The 15,708-nt window shown below is 47.3% G+C and overlaps 1 protein-coding gene across 2 annotated transcripts in view; it reads left to right on the top strand.

Moving 5' to 3' along the window:
* Positions 1-15,708, top strand: part of FBXO21 (F-box protein 21) — a 55,504-nt gene that overhangs the window by 30,696 nt on the left and 9,100 nt on the right. Inside the window, exons 8-11 of one of the 2 annotated variants that reach the window (XM_011964397.1) lie at positions 96-275; positions 1,567-1,699; positions 9,488-9,678; positions 11,605-11,762. In XM_011964397.1, coding sequence (XP_011819787.1) covers positions 96-275; positions 1,567-1,699; positions 9,488-9,678; positions 11,605-11,762 — 662 coding nt within the window. Of the gene's footprint in view, positions 1-95; positions 276-1,566; positions 1,700-9,466; positions 9,679-11,604; positions 11,763-15,708 lie in introns of both variants that reach the window. The other variant, XM_011964396.1, reaches the window with a different exon arrangement.

The following is a 15,708-nucleotide window of genomic DNA, read 5'->3' as shown; positions in this document are numbered from 1 at the left end:
GTCTCAACCTTCAGCCCATGATTTGAGCTACTTATTGTGGAGACTTAAAATAATGAGTTGTTCATCTCTCATCTGATATTTGGCTCTTTGGATAGGGCGACCCTGGACATCTTTGACTACATCTACATAGATGCTTTTGGGAAAGGCAAGCAGCTGACAGTGAAAGAATGCGAGTACTTGATCGGCCAGCACGTGACTGCGGCACTGTATGGTGTGGTCAATGTCAAGAAGGTGTTACAGAGAATGGTGGGAAACCTGTTAAGCCTGGGGAAGCGGTAAGGTTTTCTTGGTTTTCTAGTATTTCTGCAGAGCACATGTCTTTAGAAGCTTGAATTGTGTTTGAGATGTGCCAAGTGACTTTTCTTTGAGATCTTTGCAGTAGGCACTGACAAGTTCTCTTTGCGAGTACTGAAAGCATTCTTCAGTAACAAGAATATCTTAGACTGGGAAATATTATTTTTCAAGGGCAAGATCTTCTCGTATCCAAATGCTTTGCCATCTTTTAATTTATACCTTCCTATCATTAGATAAAAAAACAAAAATATGAAACTGTCTTGTTTCTAAGTCCAAGGAAATTTGTCCTATAGGGAAAGTAGAAAGTTGTAGGCTGTATATTATAGTAATAGTTTTCTGTCTAATGACATAATTCTTTTTTTAATAGACTATTTTTTAGAGCAGTTTTAGGCCAACTGCAAAATTGAGCAGAAAGTACAGAGAGTTCCTATATCCTCCCTGCCCTACACATGCACAGCCTCCGTCACCGTCAGCATCCACACCAGAGCGGTGCATTTGTTGCAGCCAGTGAACCTGCACTGACACATCATTATCACCAAGAGTCCAGTTTCCATGAGGGTTCACTCTTGGTGTCATATATTCTGTGTGTTTGCACAAACACATAGTGACATGTGTCCCCCTTTATAGTATCACACAGAGTAGTTTCACTGGCCAAAAATATCCTCTGTGCTCTGCCTACTCATCATTCTTTTTTTTTTTTTTTGAGACAGAGTTTCGCTCTTGTTACCTAGGCTGGAGTGCAATGGTGTGATCTCAGCTCACCGCAACCTCTGCCTCCTGGGTTCAAGCGATTCTCCTGCCTCAGCTTCCTGAGTAGCTGGGATTACAGGCATGTGCTACCATGCTCGGCTAATTTTTGTATTTTTAGTGGAGACAGAGTTTCTCCATTTTGGTCAGGCTGGTCTCGAACTTGCAACCTCAGGTGATCCGCCTGCCTTGGCCTCCCAAAGTGCTGGGATTACAGGTGTGAGCCACTGTGCCTGGCCTTCAGAATTCATTTTTAATTAGGTACAGTGTTATTGCTGTGATTGCTTAGTAAAAATGCTTCTGATTTTCATTTAGTACCCATCACCAAAGTAGGGTACAAGATTTATATTTATTGTATTTTTTTTTTCTTAAGAGTATTGTATCTCTGTCGAACAGAGGAGAAATAGCAGAATCAGAAAACGTTTGGGATTTGTGTCAATTCTATTTAAAACCTGGGCCTGGAGAAAGAGAGTCTTTGCTGAAAAAACAAGCAGGATAAGACAAAGATTGTTTTTCCTCTGCTAGGGAAGGCATCGACCAGTCGTACCAGCTCCTGAGAGACTCGCTGGATCTCTATCTGGCAATGTACCCGGACCAGGTGCAGCTTCTCCTCCTCCAAGCCAGGCTTTACTTCCACCTGGGCATCTGGCCAGAGAAGGTAATTATTTTACCTTGATGCTTTGCACTTGCCTTAGAAAGGGAAGTCCTAGATTGAAGGGTGCCCGTGACAAGCTTCTCTTTGTGTTAACATGGGGAATAAACACACATTTATTCAGTCTCCCAATCATAACCCATCAGTAGATTTTTTTTTTTACCTCTCTTATTCTAAGGAAAATTGGTTCTATTGCCAGGAATTGCCTGTTCTCTTTGTGGTCAGCTCCTTAAACCCTAGAACCACAAAGCCTCTGTCCCCACTACTCACCCATGGGGGCCCTAAGATCGTTTTCCCCGAGTCACCGTCACTCAGCAACGGAAAGCAAAGCTGTAAATGGTCAACCTCCAGCTGTACTGTTAACAACTACATTGGCCATGAATAAGTACTCCTGTTTGACACAGGAAAATTGGATCTTAGATATGTTCAACTTGAGCCACTAGAGTAGAGAAGGACTATTTGGAAACCATTGAATTTTGACACTGTTTCACTTGAATTTTCTCCGTTTTTTACTGGCCCCCTTTGGGCAGCAGCATGCGCTTTCAGAAGGCTGTGGTGTTGACCTTGCAAGCTGTGTGGATGCAGCACGTAGAGAGGCCCACTGTGTATAACGGTGCAGGAGCCAGCCGCACATTCCCACCGTGCCCTGACTCTTCTCTAGAAATATGTGAACAGTCCTTTTTGTTTGTTTAGAGCAGAATTTAATTCTGAGGTCTCACAGGCCATTAGCATAAACTCATCTCCTTGTGTCATTAGAGAGGGATAAATTCTTTCTTGAAAAAGTGAATATTCTAAGTGACTCTACATTGCTTAAATTTAAAGTCTCACTGATTCACAACTTCGAAGATCTAAAATAGTTCTAAGAAACGATGCTTCAGTAGGAAAACCCCAAGGCTCCTGTTTTAAGAAAAGATGTCAGCCGGGCATGGTGGCTCATGCCTGTAGTCCCAGCACTTTGGGAGGTTGAAGCAGGTGGATCACTTGAGGTCAGGAGTTAAGAGACCAGCCTGGCCAACGTAGTGAAATCCCATCTCTACTAAAAGTACAAAAATTAGCTGGGTGTGGTGGTGGGCACCTGTAGTTCCAGCTACTCAGGAGGCAAGAGAATTGCTTGAACCCAGGAGGTGGAGGTTGCAGTGATCCGATACCATGCCACTGCACTCCAGCCAGGGCAACAGAGCAAGACTCTGTCTCAAAAAAAAAAAAAAGAAGAAAAGATGTCATCTGTAGCCCACATGGCAAATGTCCTCCCAGAATATCTGTGTAATGTGGTAGAGGAATTATTGGAAAAGAAAACTCTCCACCAAAGTTACCAACTACTTGTCCATTTTATTTATGTTTTAATTTTTTTTTTTTTTAAATGGAGACTGAGTTTCACCGTGTTGCCCACGCTGGGCTTAAGCCCATCTTGGCCTCCCAAAGTGCTGAGATTACAGGTGTGTGCCACCACACCCTGCCTATTTATTTATTTATTTGGGGTTTTTTTGTTTGTTTGTTTGAGATGGAGTCTTGCTCTGTCGCCCAGGCTGGAGTGGAGTGGCATGATCTCAGCTCACTGCAGCCTCTCCCTTCCAGGTTCAAGCAATTTCCCTGCTTCAGCCTACCAAGTAGCTGGGACTATAGGTACACCACCACGCCTGACTAATTTTTGTATTTTTTTTCTTAGTAGAGACAGGGTTTCACCATGTTGTCCAGGCTGTTCTCGAACTCCTGACCTCAAGCGATCTGTGTTCCTCGGCCTCCCAAAGTATTGGGATTGCAGGCGTGAGATACCACACCCAGCCCCTGCCTATTTATTTTTGATACCAGGATATATGTATACTTTTTGCTTTAGACTTGTTAAGGAGTTTTTACGAGACGCCAAGCAAAGCAAGTTTCTTTTTTTCTTTTACTTTTTTCTTTTTTTTTTTTTTTAGACAGAGTCTCACTCTCTTGCCCAGGCTGGAATGCAGTGGCGCAATCTTGGCTCACTGCAACCTCTGCGTCCCGAGTTCAAGTGATCTTCCTGCCTCAGCCTCCCAAGTGGCTGGGATTACTGGCACGTGCCACCACACCTGGCTAATTTTTGTATTTTTAGTAGAAACGGGGTTTCACCCTGTTGGCCAGTCTGGTCTTGAACTCCTGACCTCAAGTGATCCGCCTGCCTCGGCCTCCCAAAGTGGTGGGATTACCTGCGTGAGCCACCGTGCCCAGCCTGCAAGTTTCTTTAAATGTAAATTTTGTAGTTAAATTTTGAGTCATTGGAGAAGTGATGCTATTAACATCCCGTTTTAGGGGGAAATCTGCAGAAGCTGAGTTGTCCTCACCTTCCAGACTGGACTCATTTCAGTACTTGGGCTTTACAGAGTTATTGGGGACTAACCTTGGTGTCCTCCCTAGTTCCAAAATTGCCACACGCAGAGCATTTTCCCTCATGACATTTGCTGCTGGGGTGCATCTCCTGGGTGACCCCTCAGTCAGAGATTAGGGGAGAAAAGTGATTCATTCCCAGTGCACTCGTGACTGCCTACCCTTAATAAATGCATAATCCAGCTAGAGCCCCTGAGACAGCCAAGGAAAACTGTGGGACTCGCAGTGCAGAAAAATCCAGGGGGTGCTGAAGAAATCAGACAAGGTTCCTCTTCAGAGGAGGGGTTTGAGGTGTGACCTTGAAAAATGAAAAACAACTTCATAGGGTAGAAAAGTAGGTGACTGCAGTCAGTGGGAACAACCTGCACGTGGCCAGGGGTGGGAGGGTGGGGCGCCTGCACATGTCAGCCTAGCACGGATTTATATGCTGATGAGTGTGCAGTTTGAGGTGTATTTTTACGTGTGTGTGTATAATTGTTATGGCGTGTGAGACCAGTTTGTGAAAGGCTTTGACTTTATCAGGTGAAAGGGAGACATTCCTGAGCTGGGAAGGCCTGAAGATTGCCTTGTTGTTAATTGAATTAAATCAGGAAGAGCTAAGAAACACAAGCCCTCTTGGTCACTGTCGCAGTAATCCAAGGTGATGATGGCTGTGATGGACATAGAGAGGGGCAGGATGGTGAGATTTTAAGTCAGGAGGACTGACTGAATGCCTCCTTCCATCTTCTTAGCAGCCCTATAGGGTAGATATTATTTTTATTTTTGCCATGTTGCAAGTAATGAAACAGAGGCAGTGAGAAGTTAAATAACTTAGCCAGGTCTTCTGCACATGCCATGACAGCACCAGGAGTTCAGTGCGGGCAAGGTGATGCCCGAGCCCACCGCGCGCGGCATCCCGTGGTACAGTGGACCGAGGCCAGAGCACTTCTGAAGAAGCCAGCACACAGGCACCTTCTCCTTCCTGCTGCCAGACCTGCGTCCTCATCATGATCCATAGTTCTCCTTTCCCTCCTTCTCTGCCTTTCAGTGGAAAAGGTATCCTTCCAATTTTCCAAGGCAAACACCTGTCTCTTCTATTAGAAGAAAAACAAAAAGTACTCCCTTTCCGCCTTGCAGGCATTTCCGTGGGTCGCCACCTTTCCTCCTCCCCCACAGCTGAAGCTCCTAGTCTGCCTCCCACTCACTCCCCAGAACATCAGGACCCGTTCCCATGCCTCCTCCACAGGCACTGTTCTTGCCCAGGAAGCCAGTGACCCTCTTTGGCTGAAACCATTCTCCTCATTGATAAATGCAGTAGATACTTTTTCTTTCTGTGTCTTGCCCTGTCACTGCGGGCTACTCCCTGCTGGGAACACTCGGTTCCTTTCGCTCTGTGGTCTCTGGTTCTCAGGCTCTTGCCAGTTCCTCCCTTCAAAGCTAAAGGATGGTTTCCAGACGTCTTCTACCCTGCACCTGTGCCCTAGGACAGTTCCCCTCTTCTTGTGTCAGTTTCTGCCTGTCTCCTGAGGCTGCTGGAGCACTGGACCCTGGGCTCCAGACCAGCATATCCACAGGCCTGCTCCACCCCTGCACGTGACTCTGTCTCCCAGACGGGTGAAAGTCGGTCCGCTGAGGCCAGTACTTCTGCAGCTTAAAGCAGTGCCCTGGCCTCCTGCTTGTCCTCCCTCTCTCCACTCTGAGCCCCTGTGAACCCACTCTGTGTACAGGCCCGAGGAATCTTAACAAAATATCAGTTAGGGCTGGGCGCGGTGGCTCATGCCTGTAATCCCAGCACTTCGGGAGGCTGAGGCAGGCGGATCACAAGGTCAGGAGATTGAGATCATCCTGGCTAACATGGTGAAACCCCGTCTCTACTAAAAATACAAAAAATTAGCCTGGTGCAGTGCCGGGCACCTGTAGTCCCAGCTACTCTGGAGGCTGAGGCAGGAGAATGGCGTGAACCCAGGAGGCGGAGCTTGCAGTGAGCAGAGATCGTGCCACTGCACTCCAGCCTGGGCGACAGAGCGATACTCCGTCTCAAAAAAAAAAAAAAAAAAAAACCAAAAAAACCCAAAAAAACAAAATATCAGTTAGGTCCCTTCACTGCTTAAACCCCTCAGGGTGGCTTCCCCATTGCCTTGAAGACCAGACTCGCTCTCCTCCGTGTGGCTTTTCGGTTCTCGGCGGTCTGGCCCTGCTTACCTGATGCTCCCTGCCTCCTGTGGAGCTCCTTGGTCCTCTGCAGCACCCACTTTGTGTTCCTGCGCTGTCTTGCTTCAGTCTTTTGCATGTGCTGCGTCTCTGCCCAGGGCCTCTGCTCATCCTCAACTCCATTGGCTGGCTCACTTCTGCCCAGCTGTCAGTTTAGACTTCTGCCTCCTCCAAAACCCCTTCCTTGGTTCCTGTGCGTGGCCAGGTCACGTTTTCCCGTCATTCCTGTCCTTGCCCTTCCTAGAGCTTCATCCAGTCTCTGGTAACTGCTGCTCCGTCATCCGTCTCCATTAGAGCATGTTCTTTAAGGACAAGGACCAGGTCTCCTTCCTAACTGTCGCCTTCCCCATGGTCTCAACACAATTCATGGCCCATGATGGGAACTCAAAAATTTTTTTAAATGAATAATTAAGAAATGACTGCCAGGTGTGGTGGCTCATGCCTGTCATCCCAGCACTTGGGGTGGCAGAGGCAGGTGGATCACTTGAGGCCAAGAGTTTGAGACCAACCTGAGCAACATGACAAAACCCAGTCTCTACCAAAATAAAATATAAAAAGTAGCTGTGTGTGGTGGCACATGCCTGTAGTCCCAGCTACTCGGGAGGCTGAGGTGGGAGGATCGCCTGAGCCTGGGAGGTCAAGGCCAAGGCTGTACTCCAGCCTGGGTGACAGAGTGAGACCCTGTCTCAAAAAAAAAAAAAGTGGCAGAACTTCATTAGATATGAATAAAGAAGATTCAAAGGGGATGTCCAGATTTTTCAACATGGGGGCAATTTATGCCACTCTGAAAGTAGGTATTTGGAGAACAGGCCTGTTTTGGTAGTAGGAGAGTATTTTCTGTGGGGTATGTTGCATTCGTCCTGACCTGAAGCCATCAAGTGCAGATGCCCAGTAGCCTTTAGCAGGAGCTCCCAGCATTAGCATCTGGTAACTGAAGCCCCAGAAGTAGCGGATCCCACAGACAATGGATATCAAGAAAGCAGAGCCAAGAACTTCAGAGAGAACCTTAGAGGGAACCTGGAATTCAGGGACAGAGCAGGGGCCAGCAAACTATGGCTTGTGGGCCAGATTAACAAAACTGTTTTTGTGAATAAGTTGTGTTTGTTTACTTATTATCTGTAGCTTTTTTCAAGCTACAGTGGCAGAGTTGAGTAGTTAAATCAGGGATTGTGTGGTCCCCAAAGCCTACTGTCGCTTCTCCAGCCCTTTACAGAAAAAGTTTGCCAACCCCTAGGCTAGAGGGAGAAGAGCAATATAGGGAAATGCATCATGGGTAATAGACCCCAATCCAGGATCTCCGCCCCAGAAGTGGTGATCTTGTGGCATTCTAGGCCTAGAGTATTTGGTGGGGACGGCATGGTGCCTGGGTCAACACTGTCTGCAAATACACCAGGCCCCGAGGTGCAGTTCTTCGTTTCTGCCCTCTCCCTTTGCCCTCAGCCACACACCCAGTGAAAGGGGGGGTAATTATCCTTGACCTTATCTAGACTTCCTCTGTTCTCTGATGATACCAAGTTCTGACCATTTTACTTATCTGGTGGGGAGGTGGCTGCTAGGAGAGAAGGGGAGCTGTGTGTGTGGAACACAGCGGAGGGGCAGAGAAAGCGGCTTACTGGAACTCTGGCAGGCCACAAGGACAGCCGTTATGCAGGCACTGTCAGTAGGCGCTTCCTGTTGAAGTAGAGGGTAAATGCTGCGAGTGTCCCAGAATTAAAAGTGCCCGGCTGGAAGTGGAGGCACAGGGGGATTGGCTGGCTGTTGATTCTTGTCAAAACTGGGTTTGGGGTACTTGGGATTATATTGTTCTGTCCATTTTTATGTGTTTGGAACTTTTTGTAGTAGTTAATTAAAAATGCTCCTACTCTTGCTAGGGTATGACACTGGTTGAGACCAAGAGTTGATCTTCACACCCAGGGCCACAGCTTCACTCCACCTCTCTACCACCCTGTGACCCCGGGCCAGTCACTTCACTAAGTCTGAGTCCTCTTCTGGAAGTGGCAGTGATTAAAAGCTTTTTTTTTTTTTTTCCACCTAATCCTGCCAATTTAAGGTCAAGAAATTACTGACCATCAAATGGGAAGGATTAAGTGAAGCAAAAAACGTGATGGCCTTAGCACAGTGACCAGCAGAGAATAGTGTTCAGTAAATGTTGAGGTCCAGCACGTCTCAGTCTGAAAGGCAAGATAACATGGTGAATAAAACTGGAGTTTTCACAATACGTTGACAGGCTCACAGTGCATCAGCAAATAGGACAGTGATTATTCATGATTTGAGAAGCTGAGAAAGGAATTCAGAGGTAAAAACACCAGCTAGTCTGACAGGTCTGGGCCTAGAGTTCAGGTTGCTTTATGCACTAAGTAGGCTGTAATCCAGGACTCAGTAAATTGGAAGGAGAACCTTGTCAGAAACACTATGCTAAGGGCTGTAAACATAATGGGTATGAAATAATTGTGTGGCTGTGTCTTTTTAAGCGTGGAGTTTTTTCCACAGAGGTACTGTGTGCAGTACAGGCGGTAATAGTGGAGTCAGACAGGCCTGCTACTCTTTGCTGCTAGTTTAACCTCTCTGCATAGATGTAGTTTCTCCTGCTGCCTGCTGAATACTAAATACCATATGAGTTAAGACCACTGAAGTGACCAGCAGGATTTTAGAACTCTATTGATATACGTGGCTCCCTCCTTCTAGTATAGCTTCATAAACTCAACGAATGCATCCCTTTGGCGCCCGCTTCGTGACTTTTCCATCTTTTCCAGCACTGAGGCAGTTGTGTCAAACATTCTCTTGGTCTCGATTAAAGCAATTTGGCATTTTTTTCCCTCTGAATTCATGAGTGGCAAGTGAAAATTGTTCCTGTGTATTGGAAAAACATGGATTCTCCCATTTCCCATGCCAACCAAGCATGCTAGGTGCCCGCCTCATCCAGAGTGCCCTAGGTGGTGGGCCCTCGCCTGCGTCCCCAGTGCTTACCCCAGCACACTGGTTTCCAAAGAACTCCTCAGGTGCACATGGGTTGAATTGGGGTGTCCTGGGCCAGCTGCCAGTGTTACAGTCGAGCCCAACCCTGGGCATGTGCAGTGCCAATTTGGTGGCGGTCCATCAGAGAATGGCCCAGAGACCTGGACTGGGGCCATCAGGGCACAGCCACCCCTTGTGGTCCTTTGTTAGGTTATGTAGGTAGGTCTAAATCCCTCGCCGCAAAAGAGAAAAGGCCTAGCTGAAAATATTATCTTTTAGTCTTTCTGTCTTGTCTTGAAGGTGCTTGACATCCTCCAGCACATCCAAACCCTAGACCCGGGGCAGCACGGGGCGGTGGGCTACCTGGTGCAGCACACTCTAGAGCACATTGAGCGCAAAAAGGAGGAGGTGGGCGTGGAGGTGAAGCTGCGCTCTGATGAGAAGCACAGGGATGTCTGCTACTCCATCGGGCTCATTATGAAGCATAAGAGGTGAGTGCCCGCGATTGTCTGTCCTGTGGTGTCCCTTCCACAGGGGCTGTGGAGACACACACGCACCTGTTGAGCCCCCAGGGCTCAGTGGAGGAGGAGCTGACTGGATCACTTATCCCCCAAGTGTGCACCTTGGGGAAGACAGAACGCTGAACCTCTTTTTTTTCTTTTTGAACCATGTCTTTGATCTTTGTGTTTTTTTAAGCAGCAACTTACTTTCCTGAGAGAGCCTCTAGTGTTTTTAGCGGCCTTTAGATGTTTGACCCTTCTCTGTTTGGGAACATGGAAGTAACTTTGTAAGCCACAAGTTTTTTCTCTCATTTCCTCATTGTTCTTATGGCTTGTCACTTAATCTCAGGCTCTTCAAATCTGATAGGCACGTGGTCTATTTACCAGGCAAAATTAAACTGTATCCAAAATGATTGGAGCAGTTTACATCCCACCAGCAGGCTAGGAGCCTAGAGTTCTTATTCTCGCCTGGTGCTATTGCCAGACCTTTAAAAGTGTACTCACGTGAGAAATGGCAAATAGTGTTTCACTGTGGTTTTAATTTCTGTTTCCTGGGTTACTAAGCACGTTGAGGTTCTTTTCATATATTTACTGGCTACCCAAGTTCCAAGTTTCCTTATATTAAGCACCTCTTCAAACATTTCGTGGTGTTTTTTTTTTTGGTTTTTTTTTTCTCCTTTGGAGGCGGAGTCTGGGTCTGTTGCCCAGGCTGGAGTGCAGTGGTGCGATCTCACCTCACCTGCAGCCTCTGCCTCCTGGGTTCAAGCGATTCTCCTGCCTCAGCCTCCCAAGTAGCTGGGACTACAGGCACGCACCACCACACCTGGCTAATTTTTTGTGTTTTAGTAAAGACAGGGTTTCACCATGTTGACCAGGCTCATCACTAACTCCTGACTAAAGTGATCTGCTGTCTTGGCCTCCCAAAGTGCTAGGATTACAGGCATGAGCCATTGCACCCGGCCCATTTCGTGTATTTTTTTCAATTGAGTTATTAGTCCTCCCTATTGATACATAGTTGTTGTTCTGTATATCAGTCTCTACATGAGGATAAGTTGCAAATGTCTTTTCCCAGTTTTTGGCAGGTGGTTTTCATTCTTTATTGCATTTTTTTTTTGACTTTTAAATGGAAATTTGCAAAGATTTATAAGAGAGAAAGGACTGTAAGGAACCAGGTGGTGTTCCTGTCATCCGGCCTCCACAGCTTCCATACGGGGTGGATCTTCCTCTCCCCTGCACCCTCCAGACCTACCTTTCTGGGTTAATTGACGTAAGTGCCAGATGCCATTTCACCTATAGGGATTTCAGTATGTGCCTCTAAAAGGCAGGGGCGCTCTCCTTCTCTCTCGGTCTTTTAATATTTAACATCTTGTTATCACATCTAAAAAACCCCAGTTCCTTAACTTCATGCAGTATCTAGTGAGAGTTCCTATATCCCCAGTTGTCTCATATTTTTAAATGTTTGGATCAGGATTTGTTAGTCTGTTGGTTTTAGTGATGTCAGATTGGTTAGTCGTTTCCTTTCCGGGCTGTATTTTTAGTGCCTTATTTTAACAAACCTTCCCTATCCTGAGCACGAAGATACTTTCTATTTTAGAAGTTCTGCATTTAACACCTGAGTCTTCATTGTACTGAGAATCGAATTTGGTGTGCTGTTGTTAGGCCAGGTCCCCATACCTTTTTCTTTTGGGTGACCAGTTGTCGTCTATTCACTTTTTGTTGAAAAGTTTATTCTTTTCCAGATAAAGTGCTATGTTGATAATAAGAAGTGTTTATAAAAGGGGTCAGGGCTGTCCTGAGAAAAGATTCATGTGGAGTAAAGCAGGTAACTGAGGATGTGAGCTGAGAGAAGCCACGTGGTTGTCTGTAGGTTGTTGCGCCCGGTCCACAGGGACTGACTGTGCCTCCTGTGTTAACTAGGTATGGCTATAACTGTGTGATCTACGGCTGGGACCCCACCTGCATGATGGGACACGAGTGGATCCGGAACATGAACGTCCACAGCCTACCGCACGGCCACCACCAGCCTTTCTATAACGTGCTGGTGGAGGACGGCTCCTGTCGATACGCAGCCCAAGGTAAGAGGCGGTTCCGCTTGCTCCAGTGGCCCCCTGGGCGTGTTTTCGGCACACGTCCGAGCCCTCGGGTAGGTACTGTGGGCGTCGGCCATCGGTGCCTGGGCGGCTGACGCCCCATGGCCAGCCTCCTTCGGGCCCACAGTCAGCTAAACGTGGCTGGGTCTGCACAGGTGCAGCCCTGGCGAGGGGTCAGTAGTCACACCCGCCCTCCCCCAGGGCCTCCGCTCCCACAGCCCGAACCCTATGCCAGCTGTTGCCAGCTCTCATCTGATTGGCCATTGTCGATGCCAATCAAATTCCTGTAAGTCCTGCCTCCTGGACCCTGCTCTCGGCTCCTCCCAGACAAGGAGGGAACCTGGTGAACACTTGGGGGGCCCCCTAGTGCCCCCTGGCCTCCCCAGGCTTTGGCTGCCGGTTGATGCCGGAGACGCCCTCGTGTGGCCACCTGTGGGGACTGCAGCCCACAGCGCCGGCCCTGGGAACACCTGAGCGCCCGCAAGTGTGCGGTAAGTTTGGGTAGGCGTCTGGGCCACTGCCGCCCCGGCAGGTGCCAGCCCAGGGCAAGACTGAGGTGGAGACTGACAGAGCCTGTGGAAGCCGGTGAGAAACAAGAATGCCTTCAGTATGCGTCTCCCTTCTCTTTGTTCCTGTTGAATTTCACCTCCACTTAATAGGATGAATTGATTGTAGTGTCTGTCAGAGCATTCACATTGATTAATTAATAGTTCACATTTATTAATAAAAATGAACGTGAATGCTAATGTAGTGCCATTCTGTGACAGGCATCATTCTAATGTATATTAACTCCATTTGAGAAACATCATTTTCTAGATGAGGAAACTGAGGCACAGGAAAGCCATTGAAATTTTAACTTACAGAACACAGTTTGAAGCCAGGCAGCTTGACAGAGAGCCTCCTCCTTATCCATCATGCTGTACCTGCTGGTGTCTGGCCTAAAACATGAGGTTTGACCTAACTCAATATTATGTTCTGATAAATCCAATAATCAAAATATGGGATGTATAAAAATCTCAGAAGTTTCTAAAAGGCTGAAAATTGCCAGGTGAGGTGGCTCACACCTGGCTCACACCTGTAATTCCAGCACTTTGGGAGGGTGAGGCAGGATTATTGCTTGAGCTCAGGAGTTTGAGACCAGATTGGGCAACACAGCAAGACCCCATATCTGCAAAAAATTTAAAAATTAGCCAGGCAGAGTCATGTGCACCTGTGTTCCCAGCTACAACACAACAAGACCCCATCTCTACACAAAAATTAAAAATTAGGCAGAATAGTGTACACCTGTGGTCCCAGCTATTCAGGAGGTTGGGTTAGGAGGATCACTCAGGCCTGGGAAGTGAAGGCCGCAGTGTGCTATAATCATTGTGTTGCTGCACTCCAGTCTGGGTGACAGAGTGAGATCTCATCTCAAAAGACTGGAAAATAATGATTATTGTCAATTCATCAGAAACTGAAAGGATCCCCTGGAACGGCAGCATCAAGAGAAATGTTTGTTGAGACTGCAGGTTGCTTGCCCTGCCTCAGTGTGATGGGGACGGTGTAAGGGGTTTATATGCTCCCTGTGGCAGATGGAGGCACCAACGGGGATATTATTAAACTTTTGAAGCTGTGTCGAATATAAACAATCTCTAAAAATCAACACATGATTTGGAAATTATTGACTGATCCCTGGGCCATTGGTACCAGCACAAGTCACCTGGTAAGTGCTTGATACCCTACAACATAGGCGTTCACAAGAATAAAGAAGCATTTTCTTTTCAACAACACTGTGGGCCAGTGTCTGTGGCTTTACCACATGGCATCATTATCTATTGTTTAGGGTTGATCTTAAGTATTTGGTTTTAGGGGTTGTGATTTGTTCACTTCAGAAGTTGATCTCTTATCATATCTAGGTGAACATGCAATGTAAGGTTTAGTCATAAAATTGTCATTACTGAAAAAACATCTGGTTGTCCGTTTTATCATCTCTTAAATCGAGATAGAACTAAATGGTTATGGGTGACGTTAGCAAATTGCCTTCTGGAATTTAAAATGTAGAGACTTAGAAAATTCTTAGAACTTCAAAGCTGTTTCTACACTATGCTAGTTCCTGTCTTCTGCTGGCAGTTTCATCAGCACTACATCAGCAAGCGTTTCCTGAGGGACTCTTGAGTCCTAGGCTGAGGGGCAGGTGCCCCCCAACATGTCTGATGTGTGGCTGTCTGCAGGGTCCTCCCTCTCCAGGGGACTCTCCTCTAGGCCCTCATCTCTTTCCCCCTTGGGGTGTCTGGATATGCTGGTGACTTCCAAAGCCATGTTTCCATCCCAAGCTCTTCTCTGGGCTCTGTGCCCACCTCTAACAGCCCCCAGGTGTGTGCGCTTGGAGGTCTCTCGGGGGTCTTCTCTCCACTGTTCTTACCCCCGACTCACTGAACCCATTGTTGTAACTTGATTATCTCTGCAAAGAAAGAAAAAGCATGAACGCTTTGTGCTGCCCCCGTATCCCCGCTGCTCCTGCCTGCCCATCTCACTGTGCCTGCCCATCTCACTGAGTGACACCACATGGGGGCCGGGTCTCGCTCTTCTCTCTTTGCCCTCGCCACACATCTGTCTACACACACACGGCTGTCTCCTCATGTGTCTCACATTTCCATTCTGGTGGTCTCTGCTTGCCTACTTCCTAACTGGCACCTGCCTCCAGGCCTGTCCCCAACCAAGCATTTTCCTTAGCAGCAGCAAGAGGATCTTCCTAGCGTGTCCCTGGCCACTTGCTGCTTGAATTGACTGACCGTTAGGAGTTTCTCATCGGCAGGCAGTCCGGAATGCTTTACCAGGCCCTAGGGATCTGGCCTTCCCCTTACAGCCCCAGCACGGTCCCCGCCCCTGGCATACTCCCACCCACTTCCGCTCATCTTCCTTGAAGTCGTCATTCTTGCTCGCACGTCTTCACACAGTTGGCTGCCCCTGACTGATAGGTTTCCCTGCCTCACCTGCTGGTTTCCTGTCACTTCCTCCCAGAAGCTCTTCTCACCCCTGCCCCTTCCCTGCCCCTTGAGGTCAGGTCATTTGTTCCCACTCTGCACTTCGTGACACCCTGTCCTTCCCTGTCTTTCACATCCGCTGTTTCCTATTGAATGCTCTGCCCCCCTCGCCCAGTGTGAGCTTGGGGAGCTCGGTGAATGTGAAGTTCCTGCTCGCCCACGATGCATCCCAGCTCCCATGCCACACCCCTGGGAGAGGCTCGCATTCAGCTGGGGGAGGGAATCCATCCCGGAGAGAGACAGCAGTAAACAGACACACAGCTGTGAGATGAGGGGAAAGTGTGTCATGAATGAGAGGCTTTTTTTTTATATATATAGGAAGTTTGGATGAAGAGCATTTTCAAACACATGGAACAGTTAAAATAATACACCAAATACCCCCGTTTACCCTCCAGTCGATTCAACAGTGAATGATTCCCATATTTGCTTTATCTATAGAGACTTGACTTTTTTCCTGCATCATTTGAAAGAATATTGCAGACATGACCTAAATACTGAATTATGTCTAAGTATAAGGAGATTCCTCTACATAACTGCAATTACATTATCATACCTAACAAATAATTATTTTATAATATCTAATAGTTTTCAAATTTCTCAATTGTCACAAAATAACCTTATGCCTATTTTTTGCTGGTTTTTTTAAAATCAGGATCCAACCAGATTTCATTCGCTGCATTTGGTTGTTTTTTTCTCTTTGGTCTCTCTTACTAAAGACAGTTCCTCATTCTTCGTCTTTTTTCCCCTTCTTCATATGACTTTGACTTTTTGAAGAATCCAGTGCAGTGGTGCAAACCTGAGTCACTGCAGCCTTAACCTCCTTGGCTCAAGTGATCCTCCCACCTCAGCCTCCCAAGTAGCTGGGACTACAGGCATGTGCCACCACACCTGGCTACTCTTTTTTTTTT

Source organism: Mandrillus leucophaeus, unplaced genomic scaffold, assembly GCF_000951045.1.
Source record: "Mandrillus leucophaeus isolate KB7577 unplaced genomic scaffold, Mleu.le_1.0 Scaffold7, whole genome shotgun sequence".
In the NCBI taxonomy this organism is placed as follows: domain Eukaryota; kingdom Metazoa; phylum Chordata; class Mammalia; order Primates; family Cercopithecidae; genus Mandrillus; species Mandrillus leucophaeus.
Note: the sequence above shows the minus strand (reverse complement) of the source record. Positions and strands in the feature narration are given on the sequence as shown.